This window comes from Callithrix jacchus, chromosome 7 (genome assembly GCF_049354715.1).
Source record: "Callithrix jacchus isolate 240 chromosome 7, calJac240_pri, whole genome shotgun sequence".
Taxonomy (NCBI): domain Eukaryota; kingdom Metazoa; phylum Chordata; class Mammalia; order Primates; family Cebidae; genus Callithrix; species Callithrix jacchus.
The window spans coordinates 23,740,322-23,765,607 of NC_133508.1; the positions used below are offsets into that span (position 1 = coordinate 23,740,322).

At 40.2% G+C, this 25,286-nt stretch overlaps 1 protein-coding gene across 12 annotated transcripts in view; it reads right to left on the reverse strand.

Moving 5' to 3' along the window:
• The window catches only part of C7H10orf67 (chromosome 7 C10orf67 homolog), a 120,330-nt gene that overhangs the window by 60,476 nt on the left and 34,568 nt on the right, over positions 1-25,286 (reverse strand). For all 12 annotated transcript variants that reach the window (XR_004745530.3, XR_004745531.3, XM_078332934.1 and 9 more), the window contains 4 exons: positions 20,738-20,893; positions 14,358-14,505; positions 13,138-13,196; positions 4,995-5,060 (listed from right to left, as the gene is read on the reverse strand). Coding sequence is in view for 10 of the 12 variants with exons in the window: in XM_078332934.1 (XP_078189060.1) it covers positions 4,995-5,060; positions 13,138-13,196; positions 14,358-14,505; positions 20,738-20,893 (429 nt within the window). In the remaining 2 variants the exon portion in view is untranslated. The remainder of the gene's footprint in view (positions 1-4,994; positions 5,061-13,137; positions 13,197-14,357; positions 14,506-20,737; positions 20,894-25,286) is intronic.

Consider the following 25,286-nt stretch of genomic DNA (forward strand, 5'->3'; position numbering starts at 1 on the left):
TAATCCCAGCACTTTGGGAGGCCGAGGCGGGTGGATCACTAGGTCAAGATATCGAGACCATCCTGGTCAACATGGTGAAACCCCGTCTCTACTAAAAATACAAAAAATAAGCTGGGCATGGTGGCGCATGCCTGTAATCCCAGCTACTCAGGAGGCTGAGGCAGGAGAATTGCCTGAACCCAGGAGGCGGAGGTTGTGGTGAGCTGAGATTGCACCATTGCACTCCAGCCTGGGTAACAAGAGCGAAACTCCATCTCAAAAAAAAAAAAAAAAGAAAAAAAGAAAAAAATCAATTTTAATTTCTAGGCATAGAAGTTACTGTATCAAAAAATGTATCATTAGTGCATGTTTTCATAATATTAAAATTTTTTCATAATATGAATTTATGAGTAATGCCAGTGATTCTAATTACAACGAATCCTACTTGAAGTTAAATAATGATGAGAAACACATCTAACCATGAATCTCATTGACATCTGAACAACAAGCACAACAGATTTGCAAAATTCTCTGTCACCTATCAAGAAAGCAGAACTCAAGAGCAAGCAGGGCTGTCCAATGACATCTTGCAGTCTGAGAGGGTAGTTACTGTTGCCCATGAAGAGCTATATTTAGTTGGTTTCAATGGGTTTGAACTCAAGCCTAAAACAGTCATGAATGGCTTAACATTGGAGGTACATTCTGAGAAATGTGTCATTAGGCAATTGTATTATGTGCAAACATTAGTGTGTGCTTACACAAATATAGGTGTACAGCCCCCTACACACCTAGACTTTAGGGCACAGCCTATCGCTCCTAGGCCACAAAGCTGCAAGGCATGTTACTGTACTAGATACTGTAGGCAACTATAACACAGTGGTAGGTATTTGTGTATCTAAAGACATTCAAACATAGAAAAGTTACACCAGAAATACAGCATCATAATCTTATTGTATTACCACTGTATATATGTAGTTTGTTGTTGACCAAAATGTCGTTAGGCAACGCATGGCTGTATTATAGCTAAGCTTTGTTGCAATGGTTTAAAAATCACTTTCTTCATACTACCATAAGAATTTCTAGGATAGGCTTGTTGATTTCAACAACAACAACAACAAAAAACTCTTCTGGAATTTTGATTGGGATTTTTGAATCCGTAAATCAATCTGGAGAGAACTGACAGTTTAATAATATGCAACTCCTGAATCATGAACAATGGAATATTTTTGCATCTATTTAAGTCTTTATTTCAGCAGTGTTTTATATTATTATTATTATTTTTTGAGATGGAGTTTCGCTCTTGTTGCCCGGGCTGGAGTGCAATGGCACGATCTTGGCTCACTGCAACCTCCGCCTCCTGGGTTCAGGCAACTCTCCTGCCTCAGCCTCCTGAGTAGCTGGGATTACAGGCACACGCCACCATGCTTAGCTAATTTTTTGTATTTTTAGAAGAGACGGGGTTTCACCATGTTGACCAGGATGGTCTCAATCTCTTGACCTCATGATCCACCCGCCTCGGCCTCCCAAAGTGCTGGGATTACAGGTGTGAGCCACCACACCTGGCTGTGTTTTATATTATGAACTGTACATGTTTTGCACGTATTTTATCATCTGTATTCATAAGCATTTCATATTGTTTGATGTTATAACTGGTGTTTTTTAAAATTTCAATTTTTGATTGTTCATTGCTTATATGTAAGAAGTACAAGAGTTTTGTATCTTGATCTTTGCATCCTTTCTGCATTCACTTATGAATCCCAGTAGCTTTTTTTTAGAATTGTTAGGATTTCCTATAGGGATGATCACGACATCTGGGAATTTTAAAAGCTCTACCTCTTCCTTTCCAATCTGGATATTATTATATTATTTATTTTTGTGTGTCTGCATTATTGCACTGGTTAGGACCTAAATTAGATGTTGAACGGAAGTGTTAAGAGCAGAAATTCTTGTCATATTTCTGACTTCAGATTCAAAATCTTCATCCTTTCACCATCAACCATGATAATAGTGTGTTTCGAAGATAACCTCTCATAAGGTTTGCCTTCTAGCTCTTCAACTTCATAAGTCGACTGTGGGTTGGCTGCAGTGGCTCATGCCTGTAATCCCAGTACTTTAGGAGGCCGAGGTGGGAGGATGCTTGAGTCCAGCAGTTCAAGACCAGCCTGGGCAAAATAGTGAGACCCTGTCTCTATATTTTAAAAATGCTATTTAAAAAAGTAGATTGCGAAGGCTAGGCAGGACTAACAAATGTCCAAGACTGCATTTGACTGACCAGTGAGCAAAGACTCACTGATAGTAAGACAGAGACCACACGAACAGCGGAATTGCTCCTCTGCCTGCCGTGGCATACAGGGACGCAGTCACATTGGGCCACGCCTGTGTCATGTTTGTCTTGATAAAGAGCCACTATTCACAGAGCTTTCATGTAAATGTGCTTTTGCACAGAGCACTGAAAGCATCTGTTTTCTAACTGGATGGCTAAACACTGCCACATGACATAGAACAGGACTGCACCCCCTCGGAGGGAATACAGGCCTCAGGAACCCAGTTAGGGTGTTAGCGCTGTGCCTCCAGAATGGGGATGGGGCAGCCTATGTGCTTCCTTCCTATCCCCAGTCTGGACTGTTCCAAGCAACCGGGAAAACTGGGATGAAGCAAATGGAAATGAAGGAAGAGAAGAATTCAACCACGGTGATTTTCTGATGAAGACGCTCTCTTTTGTTAACTTCAAGATAAAATGAAAGCCACTTAGTGTAGGAATCAAAGGAAGATACAAAATTATTTCGTATGCCTGCTCAAAGCCAATCTAAGGATACAGTCACTCTAGATAGCATTGCTTCCCTAACACATATATGTTATATATAATATAATATGTACCTTACATATAATAAATATTTATTTCTTTATCATCATAATAATTTTTTTTAAAGACAAGGTCTTGCTCTGTTGCCCAGGCTAAAAGCAGTGGTATGACCACAGCCTTCTGCAGTGTTAAACTCCTGGGCTCAAGCAATCCTCCCTAGCTTCCTGAGTAGGAGGACTACAGGCATGCACCATCAGGCCCGGCTAATCTTTATTTTATGTAAAAATGGGGCTTCACTATGTTGCTCAGGCGAGCCTCAAACTCTTGGGCTCAAGCTATTCTCCCATCTCAGCCTCCCAAAGCACTGGGATTACAGGCATGAGCTGCCACACCCAGCCAGTTTACATATACTTACTGATTGCGCCTCTTTGCTGCTGGTTCTTTGACTTTTTGCCCTATACTTCTAACAGGTCAGAAAATAACTGTTATCAGAAAATAGGAATAGACAAGCATGTAACAAAACCCTTCTAGCTAGGAAGTATTTAAATTTTCACACAAAATGACTGCGGTCAACTCCACCTTCTCCCACTTTCCCTTTTCTGTGCAATCACAAATCCTAGTCTGGAAAAACACAGGACAGCAAGAAACAAAGGAAGCTCAAACAGCCACAAGAAAGCCAACAGCAGAATGCCTTGCAGGGGAGGGAGAAGGTGGAGAAATAGTGGCCCTGATGGGTCCAAAGCAGGTGTGCAATGTCGATCACTTGAAGAACGTCAAGCCCACTCCCTCTATTGAAATCTTGAGCTCCTAGACTAGTCTAAGCATCCTGAAGACTCTGCTGTCGTGGGGTTTGTGGTGCAGGCTCTTGCTGCTTGGCAACAAGCCTGGGGCTCAACAAACTTCTAAACCACAAAATAAAAAGTGATTGGTTCCCCTGTGAGCAATACAATAGCACCCGTTAAAGGCTTACAGTTAAAATAAAGGGGCAAAGTCATTCAAAGAGTATGGGATCTGCTTCTAGTGTAGGCACAAATTCACTGATTGAGTAGTTTAATTTCTTCTCTATTGCTGCTAACAAACAATGTAACATTGGCTTTCCACTCTATAAAAACACTTTCCATTTTAATGACAATATGCACATTTAGTTGTTTGTTTTCCAAAGCAAAGCCTGGACTCTGGAGGAATGACAGAAGAGAGTGGGGATGGGGTAAAGAAATGCACCAAGTAGGCTCAAGTAATGGAGACTATTTTTATATGCCAGGTATTTAAAAGCGAGGGCTCAAAATAACATATTTGTTAACACATGGTTTTTTGAATCGCCAACCATAATTTTTTTCGTTGCCTCAATTCCCAAGTTGGTTTCATAGAAGGCTTTATTGTAATCCAGGAGAATTGTTTTGCATTCATTTCTATGACAAGGAACCCAAAACACAGGGTGCTGAGAGTAACAAAACAGAGTTAGGGAAACAGTCATGACTTGGCACAAAGTGTGACAAGCTGTAAAAAAGCGAATGTTTCAATATCTGAAGTGGTGTTGATTTCCTATGAGCAACCTTTTCTCTTCCAAACAGTATCATATTCTTTTCAAGCACATTTAGAACGCAAGTCAAGCTGTGTTTTATTTTTTATTATAATAAACACAGTCAGTTTCCTGTAACAAAGACATACGAGTGGTAATCAGCTGAAAGCCAAGTATGCCACCATAAGCTGGGCGGAGGGCTGCCATGGGGGGGCCAGGGGCTGGGTAGTCAACTGATGAAAGACCAGCCGTCTGGAAAGTTCTCTTAAAAGAACATAAAAAGGCAGTGTTTTCTTATGAGACTAACACAGAATGCCAAAATATCTAGCTGGGCTCTTTTTATTATCATCTGCGGCAATTTGTAACTAAAAATAGCAATTTCTTCAAAATATTGTGCTCTCATATTTGTTGTTTTAAATCTCCATAATAAAATGCAGAGATTTTATACATGGTTTTAAATGGTAATACTATTTCTTACATGAGACTCTAGTAAGCATATTTATTGCTGTGCTACTCAAACTGCTTTCTTTAAAATGGCTATTTACAAATGTTTATAATTATGCATGTACTTAGATTTTTGATAAAGGTGAAATGAGTCATTCACAGGAAACAATCACAAAGTTTATAAAACTTTCATGGTTAAATTAAATTCCTGAATTCAAATTTGTTAGGAAATAATGTAAATCATCTTACCATATCTTGAATTAATAATTTTTCATAATCAAGCTCTTCTCTTAATCTGTCCCTACTATTCATTAACTGAAATAGAGAAGAAATTACATTTTGATTAAAGATAAGAATGGAACACCTGAAATCCCTCCTTAAAAGAATTCAGTGAAACATATTTTAATATGAGAAAAATGGATCTCAATCTGATCAAAAGAAAATTAAATTTCAAGGGATTACCATCTTATATATTACACAATTATTATATAAGCAAGTAAAATATACACAGAAAATACCAATTTATTTATACCTTTCCTCACCTCATGCCATCAAAATGTAGCATCACAATAAAGCAAGTCCTACTCTGTCAAAAAGAACAATTTTGCTCAATGCTTTATATGATCCATCTCTTATTTTAGGGTTTGTGCTATATGCTATATCTATGTGCATATCAAATTACATTTATACCAATTGAAAATAGCCATCAGAAGCACACACTGGGCTGAGTACAGTGCCTCACACCTGTAATCCCAGTGCGTTGAGAGGTTGAGGCAGGAGGATTGCTTGAGGCCAAGAGTTTGAGACCAACCTGGTCTTAAACGGTGAGATCGGGTCTCCATAAAATTTTTCTTTTACGCTGGACACAGTGGCTCACACCTGTAATCCCAGCACTTTGGAAGGCTGAGGCAGGTGGATCACCTGAAGTCAGGAGTTCAAGACCAGCCTGATCCACATGGTGAAACCCCATTTCTACTAAAAATACAAAAATTAGCTGGGCATGGTGGTGAATGCCTATAAGCCAAGCTACTTTGGAAGCTGAAGCAGGAGGATTGCTTGAGTCCAGGAATTTAAGGCTGCCATAAGCTATGGCACACTGCACTCCAGCCTAGAACAAGACCCTGTCGCCAAACAAGCAAACAAACCGTTGATTTGTGTGAGCTAGAAATGAAAACAATTGAACTCATGGAGATAGAGAGTAGAAAGATGGTTTCCAGACGCGGGGAAGGGTAGTGAGGAGTGGGGTAGGAGGGATGGTTAATGGTACAAAAAAATAGCTACAAAGAATGAATGAGACCTGGTATTTGATAGCACAACAGGGTGGCTATAGTTAATAATAATTTAATTGTACATTTAAAAATAACTAAAAGAGCATAAATGGGTTGTTTGTAATAAAAAGGATAAACGCTTGAGGTGATGGATACTGTACTTACCCTCATGTGATCATTACACATTGTATGCCTGTATCAAAATATTTCATATACCCCATAAATATGTATACCTACCAGGTACCCACAAAAATTAAAAGTTAAAAAAAACACACACAAAAACCCCACGCAGTGCAGGGCCCTTGTCCCTTGTGCCTCAGTATTTACATTGATCAGTTGCTGTCTGTGTGTGTTACAGGCTGGTAGAATTCAACCTTTCATTTTGATATGCATTCAACGTCATCGATTCATGTCTGTGTTAATTTAAGAAACACCTCAGCGTCACTGTCCTTGTTTCAGTACTTCATCGCTTCCCTGGTTTATCCAAGCAATGCCTTCACTGGACTCCGGTTCTGGGCTTTCCTCCCTCTCATTCATTTTCTCTCTGAAACACAAATCTGATCCTACCGCAATGTTGAAGGCACTCCAATGCACTCAGAAGGTTATTCAACCCTGTCTTCATGAATAGTAATCTGCCACAGTCCTGTGCCCTTTGCCACGCCTTGCTCTCATGTGCTCTTCAGCTACAGTAAACCGCATACCCTTTCCTATACAAGGTGCTTTTGCGTGGTACTCAGAATACCCCTCCCAACTGTCCCGCCTCCCTTTCCTAGCTAAGACTAACTGGTCTTCTCAGGGCCAGTGCAGTATCCTTCCTCCCACCTTCCCTGATCCCATACAGCCCTGGCTGGGTGTGCCTCCTGTGTGCCGCACAGCAAACTCTGCTTCTCTGCGTCCTGACACTGTCACACCTGTACTGTGCTCTCTGACTCTGGGTCTGCCTCCCTCCCTGAGTTAAATTCATGAGAACAGATTCTACTGTGGCAGCAGCTGAAAGATAGACACAGATACAGATGGTATTTGATTCCTAGAATTAAAACACAAAAGCTATGAATTCTATAACTGACCATGTTTAGCTCAGATCGATGACACGAGGTCAGTCTCCTCAAATTCAGTCCCATTTCAACCTGTTTTTAACTGCAGCCAGGGCTCTAAAAAAACGCCAGGGGGTACACATGGTTATCCGAAGTCTTCTGAGTTGCTCCTTTCCATTCTTCCACATCCTGTTTATGCTCCCTTCCCCACACCCCTGGCCTGTTCCCTCTTTCTGCCCCACTGTAGATTCTTCCCATATAGTCTCTTCAGACTCCTACTGCATTCTCAAGCCACACACAGTCATAAGCAAGATTCCACAAACCTATGTATGTCAGGCTTTATGTCTTTACATCCTGTACCTAGCTCTTGTACTCTCTTGCTTGCCTGGAAAAATCACCTCCAAAGCCCAGCATGGTGGTTCAGGCCTATTATCTCAGCATTTTGGGAGGGTGAGGTGGGAGGATCCCTTAAGCCCAAGAGTTCAAGACCAGCCTAAGCAACATAGTGAGGGACAATCTACACACACACACACACACACACACACACACACACACACACACACACACAAATTTTTTAAAAAATTAGCCAGGTGTGGTGCATGCCTGTAGTCCCAGCTACTCAGTAGACTGAGGTGGAAGAACTGCTTGAGCCCAGGAGGTCAAGGCTGCAGTGAGCTGTGGTCATGCCACTGCACTCCATCCTAGGCAACAGAGCAAGATCCTATCTTTTAAAAACCCCAAATAAACAAACAGGCACACAAGCAAAAAAACCCAAAACAATCAGTGCCAGTGAGAAAGGTTGTGAAACTGCTTGTGAAGCTTTTCTAGAACCTTCCAGATGAAGCTGGTATCTCTTCTCTAGTACACACTTCTCTTGTAGTCCCTATCCCACTGCCCTATGGCTTTGGTCTATCCCTATAGACTTCACCCCATCCCCAGAAGGGACCATCTGTGTATACATGCATTTTATTTTTTCTAGCAGTAGCACAGTGCCTAGCACTTAAAGGCAACTAATAAACACTGCTGAACTAATTGATTTAGTGTAGGATATTGGGAAAAAAACCCAGCAAATATCAGCTGTCATTTGTTCAACAACATCTGAACTGCTTCCCAGTTGACAAAGCACGCTGACATTCATTATCTCATTGAGTCCACATGGCATGCCTGGGAAAAACAGGAAGAAGAGAGACAGGCACTGGCACCAGGGGAATTAGGGGCAGAAATGGAACAGGAATCCAGGGTTCTAGATTCTTTCTGCTCAATACCAAAATATTCCTATATTCAATGTCTATCAGAAGTTCCAGTGCATGTAAAGAAAAAAAGAAGAGAAAGAATTAAAAAAATAAGCAGATTAGGAGTCTGCTATACTATATCATATGTTATATATATTACATTATATAGATATATATTATATATAATGTAATATATGTCACATTATATATGTTATATGTTACATTATATGCCATATATATTACATTATATATAATGGAGCTATCAGATAGAAATATAATGTGAGTTACATATATAATTTTGAATTTTATAGTAGCCATGTTAAAAAGGAAAAAGCAATTTTAATAACATGTTTTTCTTATCCCTATATATTCAAAATATTATCATTTCAATGTATAATCAATGTAAAAAATTATTAGTGAGACATTTCACATTTTTATACCAAGTCTTTGAAATCCAGCGTGTAGTTTTCACTTACAGCACGTCTCAATCTGGGAGCTAAGTTTTCGTCGGAAATACTTCATTTGTATTCAGATTTCATAAAATTTACAAATGAAAAGGCAGAACCACATATCCAAGTTAACAAAAATACACGAAAAGGTTTTCCAAGAACTAAAGTACACGTTTTAAAATTTGAATTTAAATAATTTGAAATTAAATTATTAAAACTTAGTTCCTCAGCTGCACTGGCTACATTTCAAGTGCTCAATAGCCACATGTGACCAGAGGCCATCATGGCACAGTGCAGATCTAGAAAGCTGAGGCAGCACTTAACTGAAATAGCTAAACTCTCAGGGGATACAGCCAGCCATCAATTGGTGGCTTACAAGTGAGAATTTTTTTCTTGCTTTGTTATTGGACTCCTTATAGAAAGCAGGAAGTACATCCTACTCATTTCTACCAGTGGTAGTACAGACTGAAGAGCTTGAGGAACATTTTCAGTAAAGAACCGGGCCCAGTGCAGTGGCTCACACCTGTAAATCCTAACACTTTGGGAGGACAAGGTAGGAGGATCAGTTGAGGCCAGGAGTTTGAAACCAGCTTGGGAAATATAGTGAGACCCTGTTTCTACAAAAACAAAAAATAAAAAACTAGCCAAGTGTGGTGGTACTCTTCTTTAGTCCCAGCTACTCTGGGAGCTGAGATGGAAGGATTGCTTGAGCCTGGGTGTTTGAGGCTGCAAGTGGGATATGATTGCACCACTGCACTCCCCCTTGGGGACTGAGTGAGACTGAGGGAAGGAAGGAAGGGGAAGGAAAAGGGGAAGAGGAAAGGGAAAGGAAGGAAGAAATATGGAAGGAAGGAAAAGACTGGTGATGGTTCCCTGATTGATTATTAAGTGTAACTAGAAGGCTGAGATTTCATTTCTGACCTTAGAGGTTGATGCCAAAAGGTTACATGGAATTCACATAATCATCATTGCAAATAGGGTGAAGCCCAAGAAAATTAACTCCCCTTGGGAAAACTTGTGAGGGATCCAGTTATCAGGGAAACATCTCTCACCTCTGACCCATCAGGGTAACCATTTCTTTGAAAAACACTTCTTAGAAGTAGTTTTATCTAAAACTTAAGAATATCTTGAATGAGGAAATAAAAGAGGACACAAACAAATGGGAAAACATTCCCTCTTCATGGATAGGAAGAATCAATATCATGAAAATAGCCATACTGCCCAAAGTAATTTATCAATTCAGTACTATTCCCATCAAACTACCATTGACATTCTTCACAGAATTAGAAAAACAACTATTTAAAATTTCATATGGAATCAAAGAAGACCCTGGATAGCTAAGACAATCATAAGCAAAAAGAACAAAGCTGGAGGCATCACAATACCTGATTTCAAACTATACTACAAGGCTACAGTAACCAAAACAGCATGGTACCAAAACAGACATATAGAGCAATGGAGCAGAACAGAGAACTCATAAATAACACCACACATATACCACTATCAGATCTTTGAGAAACCTGATGAAAACAAGCAACAGGGAAAGGATCACCTATTCAGTAAATGGTGATGGGAAAACTGACTAGCCATATGCAGAAAACTGAAACTGGACCCCCTTCTTATATTTTATACAAAAATTAACTCAACACATAAATGTAAAACCCAAAACCATAAAAACCCTAGAAGAAAACCTAGGCAATACCATTCAGGACACAGGGATGGGCAAAGACTTCATGGCTAAAACACCAAAAGCAATGGCAATAAAAGCTAAAATTGACAAATGGGCTGTAATTAAACTAAAGAGCTTCTGCACAGCAAAAGAAACTATCATCAGAATGAACAGGTAACCTACAGAATGGGAGAAAATCTTTGCAATCTACCCATCTGACAAAGGTCTAATATCCAGAATCTACAAGGAACTTAAACAAGTTTACAAGACAGAAACTAACAATTTCATCAAAAAGTGGGCAAAGGATATGAACAGACACTTCTCGAATGAAGACATTTACATGGCCAACAAATGTGAAAAAAAGCTCAATGTCACTGGTTGTCAGAGAAAAGCAAAGCAAAAACCACAATGAGACACTATCTCACACCAGTCAGAATGACGATTATTAAAAAGTCAGGAAACAATAGATGATAGTGAGGCTATAGCAAAACAGGAGTGCTTTTACATTGTTGGTGGGAATGCAAATTAATTCAACCATTGTGGAAGATAGTATGGTCAATCTTGCCTGCCCTACTGGAGGTTCCATGAAGGTGATTCTCAAGCATCTAGAAGCAGAATTATCATTTGACCCAGCAATCATATTACTGGATATATACACAAAGGAATATAAATCATTCTACCATCAGGACACATGCACACACATGTTTAATGAAGCATTATCCATGGTAGCAAAGACATGGAACCAGCCCAAATGCCCATCAGTGATAGACTTGAAAAAGAAAATGTGATACATATACACCATGGAATACTACGCAGTCATAAAAAGGAATGAGATCCTGTCTTTGTAGGGACATAGATGAAACTGGAAGCTGTCATCCTCAACAAATAAGGAACAGAAAACCAAACACCACATGTTCTCACTCATAAATGAGAGTTGAACATTGAGAATACATGGACACAGATTGGGGAATAACACACACCAGGGCCTGTTGGAGCCGGGGGATGAGGGGAGGGAACTTAGAGGATGGGTCAATAGGTGCAGCAAACCACCTTGGCGCATGTATACCTAGGTAACAAACCTGCACGTTCTGCACATGTATCCCATTTTATAAAAAGAGAAATAAAGGACAAATATATATATATATACACACATACATATTTTGAGACAGAGTCTTGTTCTGTCACTAGGCACCAGGTTGGAGCTCAGTGGCACAATCTCAGCTCACTGCAACCCCTGCCTCCCAGGTTCAAGCAATTCTCCTGCCTCAGCCTCATGAGCAGCTGGGACTACAGGTGTCGTGCCACCATGCCAGCTAATTTTTGTATTTTTTAGTAGAGATGGGGTTGCACCATGTTGGCCAGAATGGTTTCTATCTCTTGAACTCATGATCCACCTGCCTCTGCCTCCCAAAGTGCTGGGATTACAGGCGTGAGCCACCGCGACCAGCCAGGACAAATATTTTTAAAAATAAATAAAAAGAATATCTTGAACAGCAATATCAGACTTGGTTGAAATCTGAACCTAAACTTAGGAACATGTGGTGGTTGAGCTCTTCAAATGTGGCCAGTGCAACTGAGGAATGGAATTTTTAATTTTGTCTAACTTGAATTCATTTTAACTTAAAAATGGATGCTTGGTTCAGTTACTGGAAGACATTTATGCTTATTTGGAATAATTTGGAGATGTGGATCTGTTTATATATAAATTATATGCACTGTAAATGCATTCTTATTCTATTAATCTCTTGGAATATTTTTCAGTGCATCTTTTTCATTGTACTCCCCACTAAGAGACCAGATAGTGCAGTCTCCACCTTTGTGGAGCCTCCAGTAGGGAAGGGAAGATGGACCATAACAGAAAGGCAATTGAGAATCACAAGAGGGAGGTTTATGGATAAACGAGAACAGAGTAGGGAGCCCTACATGTGCAGGGAGAGCAGGAATTGCTGAGATCCTGCTGCGTTCAATTCGATGCACTGGGAAATCTTGTTGTTGTGAGGGTTGGTGATGTATGTGTATGTGTATTTGAGATAGGGTCTCAATCTGTTGTCTAGGCTGGAGTACAGTGGTGCAATTCTAGCTCTCTGCAGCCCTGAACTTCTGAGCCTAAGGAATCCTCCTACTTCAGCCTCCTGAGTAGCTGGGACTATAGATGTGCACCACTACACCTGGCTAATTTTTTTATTTTTATAGAGGCGGGGTCTCACTATGTTTTCCAGGCTGACTTTGAACTGGGCTCAGGAGATCCTCCCACCTTGGCCTCCAAAGCTGATAGGATTATAGGTGTGAGTCATTGAGCCCCACCTAGGAAAGCTTGGTTTTTGTTCTGCCAAAAGAATTTCCTGCTCTAAATATGTACCAGATAACATACGCCCAGCTCATTCATGAACATCAACCAGCATCTGATCTGAAAATAAGACTGTTCGTTCTCAATATAATTTTTTCCATAACTGCAAGCTCATCTTCAGACTTCCCTGTGTCATGTAACTTTTTGGTGCCTTAAAATCAACAAGGCAGATGGTCAGTGATCCCTAACAAAAGAAGTATCTATACATCCATGGGTTTTCAAGATGGAGTCCTTATTTGCTTCTAGTCACCCTGCCCAAATAGTAGGGAGAGATTAAATGTATGAATCCACTTTCCTGTCTGTGATAAGACACTCCAGACAGTGTTATTTGGCCAATTGTGCCTATAGTTCCATTTAAAAGAGTCATTTATCAACATAAAAATGTTACAGTACCTTTTGAATAGTTTTGTAATCCTTTTCTGCCATCTCTTTCATACTTATAAGTTCATCTTCTGTAAACAAAAGGAGAGAGAGGCCAACCATGAAATTACACGCTTATGCCCCTGTATTCAAACGGCCCGCCTCAGGGCAGGCTGTGGGCCACTTGCAGGCATGGTGGACACAAGGCCTAGCAGGACTGTGACCTTCACAACTGCCCTTGACACTCACAGCCTTCTTCCTGCTGTTCAGATGGCTGGTCAGATAGGGATCAAGAAGTAAGTTCAAGATCCAAGTGTGGCTGAGGGCTGGAAGCTTTTCATCAATACTAGCGATGGACATTTTTGCTGTTAGTCACAGCTGATACAAAGAGCTTTAGCAGGTGGCAGTTTATGACTTAATAAGAACGACCCCAGACTAAAAAGCCTCACTATGCCACAGCAGAAGAGAACGAGACCGTACTGGCATGGTAGAATTTCATATCCAAGGGATACTATGAATATATCTCATTTTATTGATATTTTGCTACAATTCATTATATTGCCTGCTCATTCCTTTGAATACTGTAGATTAAGGAAAACATCATATAATGAAGATAATCACATGAATGACAGTTAAATGAAAAAATACATTAAAGCAATAAACTTTGGTGAATTTTTTTCCCTTTTCCATATGTTCTGATAACTTCGGTGATTTAAACACAACTTTCACCAACGTTTATGGTATGAAAGAAAAGGGGTATAAAGTATACAAATGAAATTGTATATTTAAGTTTTGTTCAAGAATCAAAATAACTGGTAAGTAGTAGCATATTTTCCTGAAGGGCTAACTCTGTTTTTTGCTACAAAGCATATCCCTATGTATTCTTAAGTACTTAAATGTCATCAAGTTTAGATAATCAGTTAAGCATCTGAAACAAAGCAGCAAAAGTTTCTATCGGGTTATAATATTTCTAAGTGAAATGGAGCATTGATTAGCAAATTTTTGCAAAGGCCAATGTCTGGCTTGAAACAACACCCTGAGTTAACATGACATGCTCACAGCAGAACTGCAAACACATCCTCCGTCCCAAGCAAGAAATGCTATCCATCATGAGAACCAAGGACGGCTATGAAATTGATCTTTCAAATGTAAATAACCAAACAAATGTATGTTTGGAAAAGACGAACATACTTATGAGCTTTAGGAAGTGAACAATATGTAGATTTTTCTTAAAAGTGATTTCAAAATGTTACCTAATTCTGAATTTTCTTTTAGATTGATCTGGATTTCTTCTTCAAGGTCTGAAATGATCTGAAGCAGTCTCTCATTTTCCACTTTGTACACCAAAATTTCCTTTTCTAGGTTTGGTTTTGGAGAGCTGGTTTCTTTGGCAAAAGACTCCTGCAAGATGGGGAATGCCATATTCCTAAGCAGGGAGCCAAGGATTTAAATATGCAAGACAAGGACAATACAGATACAGAAAAGCTATCATATAATTTTCTGAATTCTATTACACACTTATAATACGAATAGTAAAAAGGAAGGAGCCTAAATAGAGCTTGCTGGAAGAAAGGCTCCAGTACATTCTGTACAAAGACCTCAACACATGGGGACATTTTATTGACAGGAATAATGCATATCATACTGTTTGTGTGCCCTCATCATTCAGGTCAATTCATTATGGAGGCTGTGTCCGGGGAGGCAGCTGGGGCCCCTCCACCCACACTTCCCTCTGTGTGTGTCTGAAGTGCTGTCCGCCTGTAACTAGGCAGGCTGAGGGGACCAGGACGGGCAGCGCCAGGGGGTGGCAGAGTGCATGGCTAAGGAGGGGGGCTTGTTGCCTTTGTGGCATTTCCCAGTGTCAGTGCTGCCAGTGTCATGAGGAGCACATCACATGTCAAAGTGGTGACGTTTTCAGGCTGGGAGCCGCATGGAGTCCATCAGGCACACGGATATCCACACAGTTGGTTTTCTGCTTGGTAGAGGAGCCACCCAGAGGCAATTCATATTCTGAACATTAACATGGCTTTGCATGCTTGTCACACGGGGTCTGTGCAGGCGTGTAATGCTATTGAAGACTTCAGTTTAAATCTCTATGCAAACAGTGATTACCTTGTAAGAAGGTTTCAGGATAACTTACAACAAAAGACTTTAAAGTTATAGTTTTAGTAAAGCAAACTCATTTACATTTTTATTATGTGCGTCTTTTGTTTAAATCTTGCCATGTCCATTATGGGAGAGGCTTTTTCTTACGCAATAGACGTGCTTATTGGAACAGCTACTCCTTTTTTTTTTTTTTTTTTTTTTGCCGTCTTCTTCTTGTCTGTTTCAAAGCTATTGAAAATATCTGAATATACTCCCTTATGGTTGTCTAGATTTTACTGCCACACATTGAAAAAAAATTAAGATGTAATGGATTGGGGAAGCTAGGGCAGAACTTTATACTTTACTGTGGTATAATATTAAACAGATCATACAATCTCAAAAGATTAGTCATTATATTATTATGCCAAAGGAGACAGGAGCTACATGCCTTGTTTCAAAATTACTATAGACATTAAAAATACCTTTGAACTTAAGGTCATTGCAAATGAATTATAACTTACTCTTTTTGCAGTAATTTCATTATTGCAATAAATAAGAACAAAATCTTCCCTCAAAAACAAAATCGTTTCTTTTAATAGACTGATTTCCTTTAGAACTACACTTTCATTTCAGTTTAAGGATACGTGGAAGTAAATTAAGACATTTTCCCTGTAACAGTTTTAAAGAAACAGAAGTGATTGAAATTTTTTGTAGTACATTAATAAGTCCTTTAAAACAAGCAACTTACTAATAAAATTACATATGGTATATGTGTGTGTGTGTGTGTATGTGTAAGAGTTTGTAATATTTAAAACGTATTGTTAAATTTTGTACTAGGTTCAATTACAAATCTTCATGACTTTGATTCACCATTTCATTTAAATTATTTGAGCCCAATTCATTCTTAACTATGAGAGCTAACAAACCTAGTAAGTAGTTAATACACAACACTGTTTTCTTAATAAAGGAAGAATCCCAGTCATTAATTTCTTGTCCCACATTGTTCAATTTGAGCCCCTCACAGAATGCATTTATAGATTAAAAGGGTTTTTTTCTTTTCTTTTTTTTTTTAAGAAAGAAAGAAACAAACAATACTGGCCTTAATAGGCTTAAGCATACTTTTCCTAACGGCGGCAGAATATGAACATCCACAGGGGATTACATGAGCACCCGATTCTCATCAACTAAAGAAAAACTGTTTGAATTAAACAGATGAAGTGTAAGATTTACAAGTGGTAGCAGCTAATACCTAACCACAGGTTCTAAGAATCTCTTTGTATGAAAGCAGGACTCAAGGAAAACACATTAAATCCGGGGTTTGTCCTCCACATATCAATCCACAGCCCCTTTTCTTCTGAGGTTAACCCTTAGCTCTGTCCCCACCATCTGTCAGCTGTGGGAACTGCAAGTAATTAACTATTCAGATGCCCACAGCAATGAGGACACTCATTAGCAAAATGAACAAAGGGATCGTTCTGAGCTGACGGTCCTCTGTTACACTCTGAGTGGCAGGTTTTGTGGTGGTGTTCCTTCTGCCATCTGCCCACACTGCTAGTTTTTGCTTGCTTAAACCACGAGACTTAAAAAAAAAATAAACTGAACTAATAAAACGAGGTTAGGAAGGATGGAGACCAATTAAAAGGCGGTTAACTGGATGTAGCCATTTAAACCACACTGTAAGAGAGATTGCGTGTGACCCATGATCATTCTGAAATTTTAAAATTACAAAGAAACTTGCCAATCTCAAGTTTCTTTCATATTATAAAAACCAGGACTTCAGTGGTGGCATATGTGCTGTATTTTTTGTGAATATTCACGAGATGTGTAGAATTGCAAACTGAATCCCAAACTGAATTTCAGAAGAATCATTTTTGAAAACACGTGTACTTGGAAACCTTGCTCCTTAAACGTAGTCCATAGACCAGGAGCCTCAGCATCACCTGGGAACTGATTGGAAATGCAGCCCCTCAGTCCCAACCCAGGGCTACGGTGTCCGAGTCTGCATCTAACAAGATCTGCAGATGATTTATGTGAGTGGCAAGGTCTGAGAAGTCCTGGTTCAGAGCACTTTCTGTGCCTTCTCAGCAGTTTCCCTTCCACGGGCTCCATTGAATTGGACATTTCAATTTTCTGGGGAGGAGTAGAGTTCTGAGCCCATGCCTCATGACAGTCACAGAGAAGAGCAGGTGCTTTTCCAATGAGTGACAGCCAGGAAAGTGGCACTCTGGGCAGTGCAACCCTGCAGAGCTGCCACTCTTGAATGACAACTCTGTTTCAGAGCTGTCAGCAACAAGCAGATATGCTCAGCAATGGAAGGTAAGTGGGTGATGGTTGCAGGGCTCATCAGGGTTGAGATAAGAAAGAAAAATGAAAAGTCTATTCAAAATGCCAGCTTCAATTGAAATTAAAACACGGGGGGGGAGAGAGAGAGAGAGAGAGAGGGGAGAGAGGAGAGAGGGAGAGAGGGAGGGAGGGAGAGAGAGAGGAGGGAGGAGGGAGGAGGGAGGAGGGAGGAGGGAGGAGGGAGGAGGGAGGAGGGAGGAGGGAGGAGGGAGAGAGGGAGAGAGGGAGAGAGGGAGAGAGGGAGAGAGGAGAGAGGAGAGAGGAGGGGGGGAGAGAGAGAGAGAGAGAGAGAGAGAGAGAGAGAGAGAGAGAGAGAGAGAGAGAGAGAGAGGCTAACCTCCTTTATAAATTCTCAGGAGGATTAGCCAACGGACAGCATGGAAACCCAATGACTACAATGGTATGCAGCTGAGTCACATTGATTTCCCACCGAATAAAACCTGAACATTTCATCCCTTGAATGAAGTTGCTCTTGGGAAAGTTCAACATTCGGGATGTTCCCATCTGGAGATGAGAAATATTACAACTACTTATTAACTATGAAGCTATTGAAGTAATTTGATACACTAAGAGTAAACCAGATACCTTTAGATAAACTAAATAAAGCTTGTTTATTTCATTTTTTCTTCAACTTCCAGTGCTACTTTTGAAGTTTTTAATTGTTTCTCCAAATTCCGTGTTCCCAATCTAATTTCAGATTTGGTGTCCCAAGGGTTTTTAAAATACCACTAGAGGGGGCAGTTGAATTAGCTGAAATTTCAAATAAACAAAGATCATCTAGAACTTAAGTAGCATGAGGTTTTAGGAAAGTCTGTTCTTAGAGAATGTAAAAAAAAATGTCAAATATTTTTCATTATTTGACATAAGCCACTATCTGCCTTTGTGGCATTCACGTTTGTGTTCTTGAAAGGGACACATGTATGCTTTCCATCACCCTCAGTCAGGAGGGGAGAGCAGAGCCCTACATTTTGTTGGAATCCCTAGGAGAAATCCATACACCCCGTGTATTTTGAATTCATACAACCCTGGCATTTTGAATAGACTTTTCATTTAAGTGTAGAAATCCATACACTTAACCAGAATCACCTCACCTTCCTCAAATCTTAGGTTGTTTACAGAAATTCGAATGTGCTCTTTGGGGGCTAATTACAGTGGAATAACCAGGGTATTCCGGAGGCCACTGGAAGCCAGAGAACAGCAGCCTGTTTACACATGAGCCTGTGTGGCTCCCATCTGCTCCCCCTTCACAAAGCCACAGCCCATCCTCATGCTTTCCCCAGAATGTCCAGCTGAGCCAGGTAAGCACCTGAAGAGAATAGTTAGAGGTATAAACTCGTCAAGAGTGTAGTTAACTGTCTTACCCAATTGGGGTGTTCTCAACAGTCCAGAGGTCTGTTTGGTACATTTTATGAAATATAAACTGATGGTTATAAGGATTTGTGCATTTCCTTATAATAACTGAATTGATGCACTAATATTTCTTCAAAGAACTCAAAGCAATTTACATTCAACACAGCAGGTGCTCTTATCATAACTCTCCACCTTAGCCAGGTGAGTATCATGCTGCATTTCACAAATGGCAAATAAGTGAATCAAAATTACCTTGTCACATCTACACTGGGTGTCTCAGACCAAGGCAGGATTAAAAGCAAATTATTACTGTTTTTAATCTTTTCTATTAAACTGTTTTCTCCAAAAAGTAAAAGTAATTGTAAACCCAAGAAAAGGTTTTTCAAAAGCAAATGCAAAAACTGAATGTGCTTCCTAGTCCAAGACATATAAAAAATTAATATTCAATTTTATTAGATTTATGCTATTGACACTTAACACTGTATTGCTCAATTTTTTTTTCTAGATATAAAGATTTCTAATAGGTTAACAAAGCAAACACTTAAACGAAGTAGACATTTAAACCAGTTTAAATATGATCCTATAGAATGGTTTGCATTTGATTTATTATCTCTTATAACCTTTAAGTCTTAAATAAGAGTACTAGTGAGAGATTTAGATAAACCATGGATTGTATTCAAAAGCATCAGCAACTCATACATGTCTCTTTCTAGTGTTAACGTTTTGGCATATAACTTTTCAGATTTTCCTGTATGCATGTGTCAATATTTCTATGTTATTAATCTATTAATAATTATTAATGCATTATATTACATTATAATATGTTATGATAACATAAGCTATGCATTATAATGTATACATTGCCTTAATGCATATGTATATTATATATTCACTACAAACTTTAATTCTTACTGTACAGGATAAAGCTCCCCCTCTGTAAGTGGACTTTAGATTCAGGTGAGCCTTGGTTCACAGACCATCTTTACCACCTGCTACCTGTGTGCCCATGGGGAAGCTTCTTAACCACCCCATCTCTGCGTTTTCATCTGGAAACTGAGCTGTGAGAATGAGAAGAGATGCCGTCAATGAAGCATCTGATGCCTGCTATTGGTAATCAATAGACTTTCTTCTTCCTGGGTCCCAACATCTGTTAGCCTTTCAAAATCAAAACAACCGGCTTCTTGCTCTTAGAACTTAATAACAAAATCCTCTCCAGCTCTGAACCATGGCTGGGCCTGAATCAGCTGGTGGCGTGGAGCAGAGATGAGATGAAAATGAATTCGCTCTCAGGATCCCCACTTTCCAAAGCCCTTAAACTTCTTTCCGCCTCCTCACTCATTCCGTTTTCGCTCCCATCAGTAGTTTGTCTAACCAGTAAAGCAGCCCTTGGCTCCCACTGCAACAGGGAGAATTGAGGGGAAAATCCTCTGAGATTTTTCTTCTCGGTAGTTTTATTTAAATGTCATTCCATTCCAGGTTAGCTTCTTGGAAGCTCTGGCTTGGAAAGATTAGCTTTGTGTTTTTCAAACTACCTTGACTGCAAAGAAGGGTGGGAGTTTTTGGTTACAATAAAAGTCCATTCCCATGCTCTTCTAGAGTAGGACATTGCAGTGGGAGGTAGGTTATTTTATTTCCATTATAAATAAAAATGAGAACCATTATATTGCTCCTATTCATATTGTTATGGGTTTTCTAGAATAGACCATTGAGCAGAAAATAGTTAGACTGGCTTATATTATGGAGAGATGCCCAGATGCATCAGTTGGATTTTAATTTACCCTTAACCCAAGCTTTTAACTATTTATGACTTTATTTACATATATTAAAATTAATTATTCCTTGCCTTGAAACTTACCATTTTATGAAATCCAAAATCTTCATATTGGTCTAGTTCTTCTTTTAATCCTTTAATAATGTCTTCTTTCTCTTTCAGTTTTCTTAACAAAGTATTTGTTTTGACACTACTCGCATCTTGCAAAGAAACCTTCTCTTCTTCTACCTCAAAGAATTGCTGTGGACACAAAAAAAGCATCATTAAAAATTAATTAGACACTAGACATTAAAAATTAGGCACTAACACTAAATCAAAGACTCAGCAAAAATTAGACACCACTAGAAAACATTTCATCTTTTAAGCTACTGTTTTGTGAAGTTAGGTTATTTTTATAACTCGCATACAATTTTAATAAGCAACTTTTTATTGAAATATATGCTAAAAAGTATCATGCACTATGTAGCATGTGTTCTTCTATAAAACACAAAGCATGATCAGTTCCTCTAACCACCAGCCATGCAAATCACAATAGTAAAGAGCAAGATGGAAGAATAGGAGAACTGCCACTCAACAAGAATTGGGCAGCCATCCATGGACAAAAGTGCCCTGGGGGGGAGATTTCGGCCCTGAATGGAAGATCCCAAAGCCCTGGTGGAGCCTGAGACTGAAGAGGGCTGTTTTGAGTGGTAGGCTGCACCCAGGTTGCAGGCTCACTGACCACAGTCCCAGCTACAGACCCAGAAATGGCCTTATCCTCCTGTGAACTTGACTACAACACTGTTTGGACTTGGTCCTGCCACGAGAACCATCTGTCAAGAAATCCAGGAGGAATCACGTTAACCTGGTGACAGGCCCATGGTCCTCAGTCTCAGGTGTGGACCATGAATCAGCTCTGTAACTCAATTAAACCCACTCTCAGCTGCAGTTTGAGACCAGTCCTGCCTGCCCAGGCACCTGCTGGGAGTCATGCAGATTTGTGCCCTCAGAAACAAGTCAGCTGACCTCAGTCTCACAGCAGATCGTGAAACAGCCCTTTAACTTAGCCCCATCCCCTCTCAGCTGCAGTCTGAGAGCAGTCTTGCCCACCCAGGGGCTTGCTGAAAGCTATGTCTGTCAGTACCCCAAAGGTAGGCCCATCAATCTTGATTCCACTGTGGATCCTGGGGTGGCCCTGCAACCTAGCTCTGTCCCTTCCTAGCCTTGGTTTAGAAGCCATCCTGTCCACCCAGAGATCTGCCAGCAAAAGCCCATCAATGCAGGCTACTGACCTCAGTCTGATGGAGAAGTACCAAGTAGCCCTTTGACCCAGTTCCAGCTCATTCAGCCATGGTCCAGGAGCAGTCCTGCTTGCCCAGGAGCCCAGCAGGAGGCATGCCTATCTGTGTCTCTGGAGGCATGTCTGCAGACCCCAGTCTCAGTGTAAGCCATGAAGCAGCCCTGTAATTCCATTCAAGGCCCTGTCAGCCATGGTCCATGGCCAATTCTCCTTGCCCAGGGACCAACTCAGCAGCCCAGCAGGAACCCTCCAAGGGACCTGAAGGAATACACATTCATCTGTGTACCTGGTAACAGGCCCACCATCTGCCAACCCAAATGTGAAGCCTGAAGCATATTCTTTACCTGGCACCAACTCTACAGACCAAGGTCCTGGAAGTAGTTTATTCTTTCCAGGGGCCAGACAGGATCCAAGCCTGCTCAAATCTGTAGTAATAGCCCACTAACTTGTTCCCCACTGTAGACCCAGCAGCAGCCACATAACTCGGCTGCAACCCTACTCAACTGCAAGCCTGGAGGCGATCTTATCAGCTCAGAACCCACCCCCCCAAATTCTTTACCTACCAAAACCAGTGTGTAATGACTGGAGGAGGTGTTTGCTCATCCAAATGCACAAACATCAACACAAGGCTACACAGATAGTGAAGAATCAGACATCTTACTTCTAGCATTTAAAAATCTCATTTTCAATACTGCTATCCAAAACTTACAGTTTAGTTTGGATTTTTTGAAATTATAAAAAAGCCATTTGATTTTTTGTGTGTTTGTGACTAATATATTTGGGTACATGCAACATACAGGAAATAAAGCAAAACTTAGTAATATCTGCTAATATATTTAATGTTATATTTCAAAAGAGTTAGATTTGTAAGCTAACGTTGTCCTAATATGATGAATACCAGCAGACTAAAAAGAATGTACGAAGGTGGCTATGAATAGCACTGGCATAGTCTACACAGAATAAAAAATCATATGTGAATATATGGTAGAATTAAAAAGAGTGAAGAGAGAATACTCATAAGACAATATTAGCTTTTAAATTTTTGTGATTTTGTTTTATTTAGGTTTATTGTGTGTGTGTGTGTTTGTGTGTGTGTGTATGAGAGAGAAAGAGAGAGATATGGTCTCACTCTATCACACAGGCTGGAGTTCTGGGGTGTAATCAGCTCATTGCAACTGCTGCTTCCTGGGCTGAAGCAATCCTCCCACCTCTGCCTCCACCTCTGCCTCCCAAGTATCTGGGACTACAGGCACATAACACCACACCTGGCTAATTTGTGTATTTTTTGCAGAGACGGGGTTTTGCCATGTTGCCCAGGCTGGTCTCGAACTCCTGAATTCAAGGGATCTGCCTGCCTCAGCCTCCCAAAGTCCTGTGACTACAGGACCACCACTCCTGGCCTTAAATTTTGTGATTTTAAATAAGAATACTGATTATGTAGATCTAGTCTTGACAACCATTCTTATGTATGTCTACAGCAAACACTCTGCCAAGGTCAACACTCATTTATTCTATCAGTGCCCTTAAGTGTTACTAAGCATCATATACCCAACAGAGTTGGACATCTTCCAAACAGAGTTCAACATCCTCACTGTCAACCTTTCTTCGTCCCCTAATTAACAGCAGTGTAAGCTGAAAACCCATCTTAAGCCCCTTCTTCTCCTTCATCAACTAATCAAATCTGTCCAACTTACCCCTGAATCTCTACAAAACTTCATCACCCTTTTTCCTGTTCCACCACAATCTTAGTCCTTGCCTTGTTCACCTGGGCATTGTAAAAGCTTCTTAACGAGCCTCCCTGGCTGTTTTGTCACCTCCCACCAATCTTCAACCAGGAGCCAAATGACTTTTCTAAAACGCCACTCTCCCCATCTCCTCCTACAGCTTACCTGGCAGCAACTCATGCCAGTCCTCTCTCCTCTTCCTTCACCCAAACTGGGGATTTTATCACTACTGAGACACTCAGCATGCAACTTCTCAGAAACATCATGTAGCCTCTGGTCTCTGTGCCTCTGCACTTGGAGTTCCCTCTTAACCCGCCCAGCAAGCTCTTGCTTGTCATTCTAGCAGAATGGTGTTAGAGTGGGATAGCCTGAGTCTGCAGACCAGCTCTGTCAGCTTGACACCTTGAACAAGTTTCTTAAACCCCGAGTGTCTCATTGTTATCATCTATAAAATGGGACTATGAATAAAAGTACCTGAATTGTGAGAATTAAATAAGTTAATACATGTAAACAATTTTGGACAGTGCCTACAACATAGCCCCCGGTATTATATCCTAACATTTAGTCCTGTGGCTGTTTGTCATTCAAATCCAGATGCCACCTGCTCTGGGAGCCTTAGCACCGCCTTTCCCACCCACCCACCTTCCACCTCTGTGTCCTTTCTCTATCTTGTAAATATCCTTCTTGGGGTCACTTTATTATTTGCAGATTTTCGAACTCACTTTTATGTTCTAGATATGTTGGGTTTATTTGACTCGTAAAAAAGAAACCTGCACTTGTATGCTTATTGCCGCACCATTCACAACGGCAAAGTCATGAGCCAACCTAACTGTCCATCAGTGGTTGATTGTTTAAAGAAAATGTAATATATTAATACGTACACCACGGAATTTTATGCAGCCATTAAAAAGAATGAAATCATGTCCTTTGCAGTAATATAGGTGGAGCTGGATGCTGTTATCCTGAGCGGATTAATGCAGGAACAGAAAACTAAATGCTGCATGTTCTCACTTCTAAGTGGGAGCTAAACAATGGGTACACATGAATATAAGGATGAAAATAATAGACACTGGGAAAAGGGAAAAGGGTGGCAGGGAGACTACGGCTGAAATATTACCTATTGAATACAATGTTCAACATTTGGGGGGCGGATATACTAGAAGCCCAATCCTCACCATTATGCAATATATCCATGTAACAAACACGCATGTATACCCTCTGAATCTAAAACACAAGTTTTAAAAACGCCAATAAAACGAAGATTGTGTGACAACGCAGAGACTGATGAGCTAAAAAATAGTGAGAAAGCATGCAGGCTGTTTAGGGAACGACGGTCTGATTGGCCAAGCCATCTTTGCCAGAGGAAGACAGAGAAGCACCCTGGGAAACTCGTTTAAAATCTCACCCATACACTCAGTCATCCTGGAAAAAAGTACCTTGCAGTCACATTTTGGGTTATTATGTTCTATGTGGGTTAACATTATAAGAAACAACCAATTTTCTTCTAAGAAGCTGTTTTCCTACCAGCAGCATATGAAATTTCACTTAGTTTGGTGTTTTAAGTAGTATTTTATACTGTTAGACTTTGTTGTAATTTTTGCTGTTGTCCTTGTTCTTGTTAATCATATAC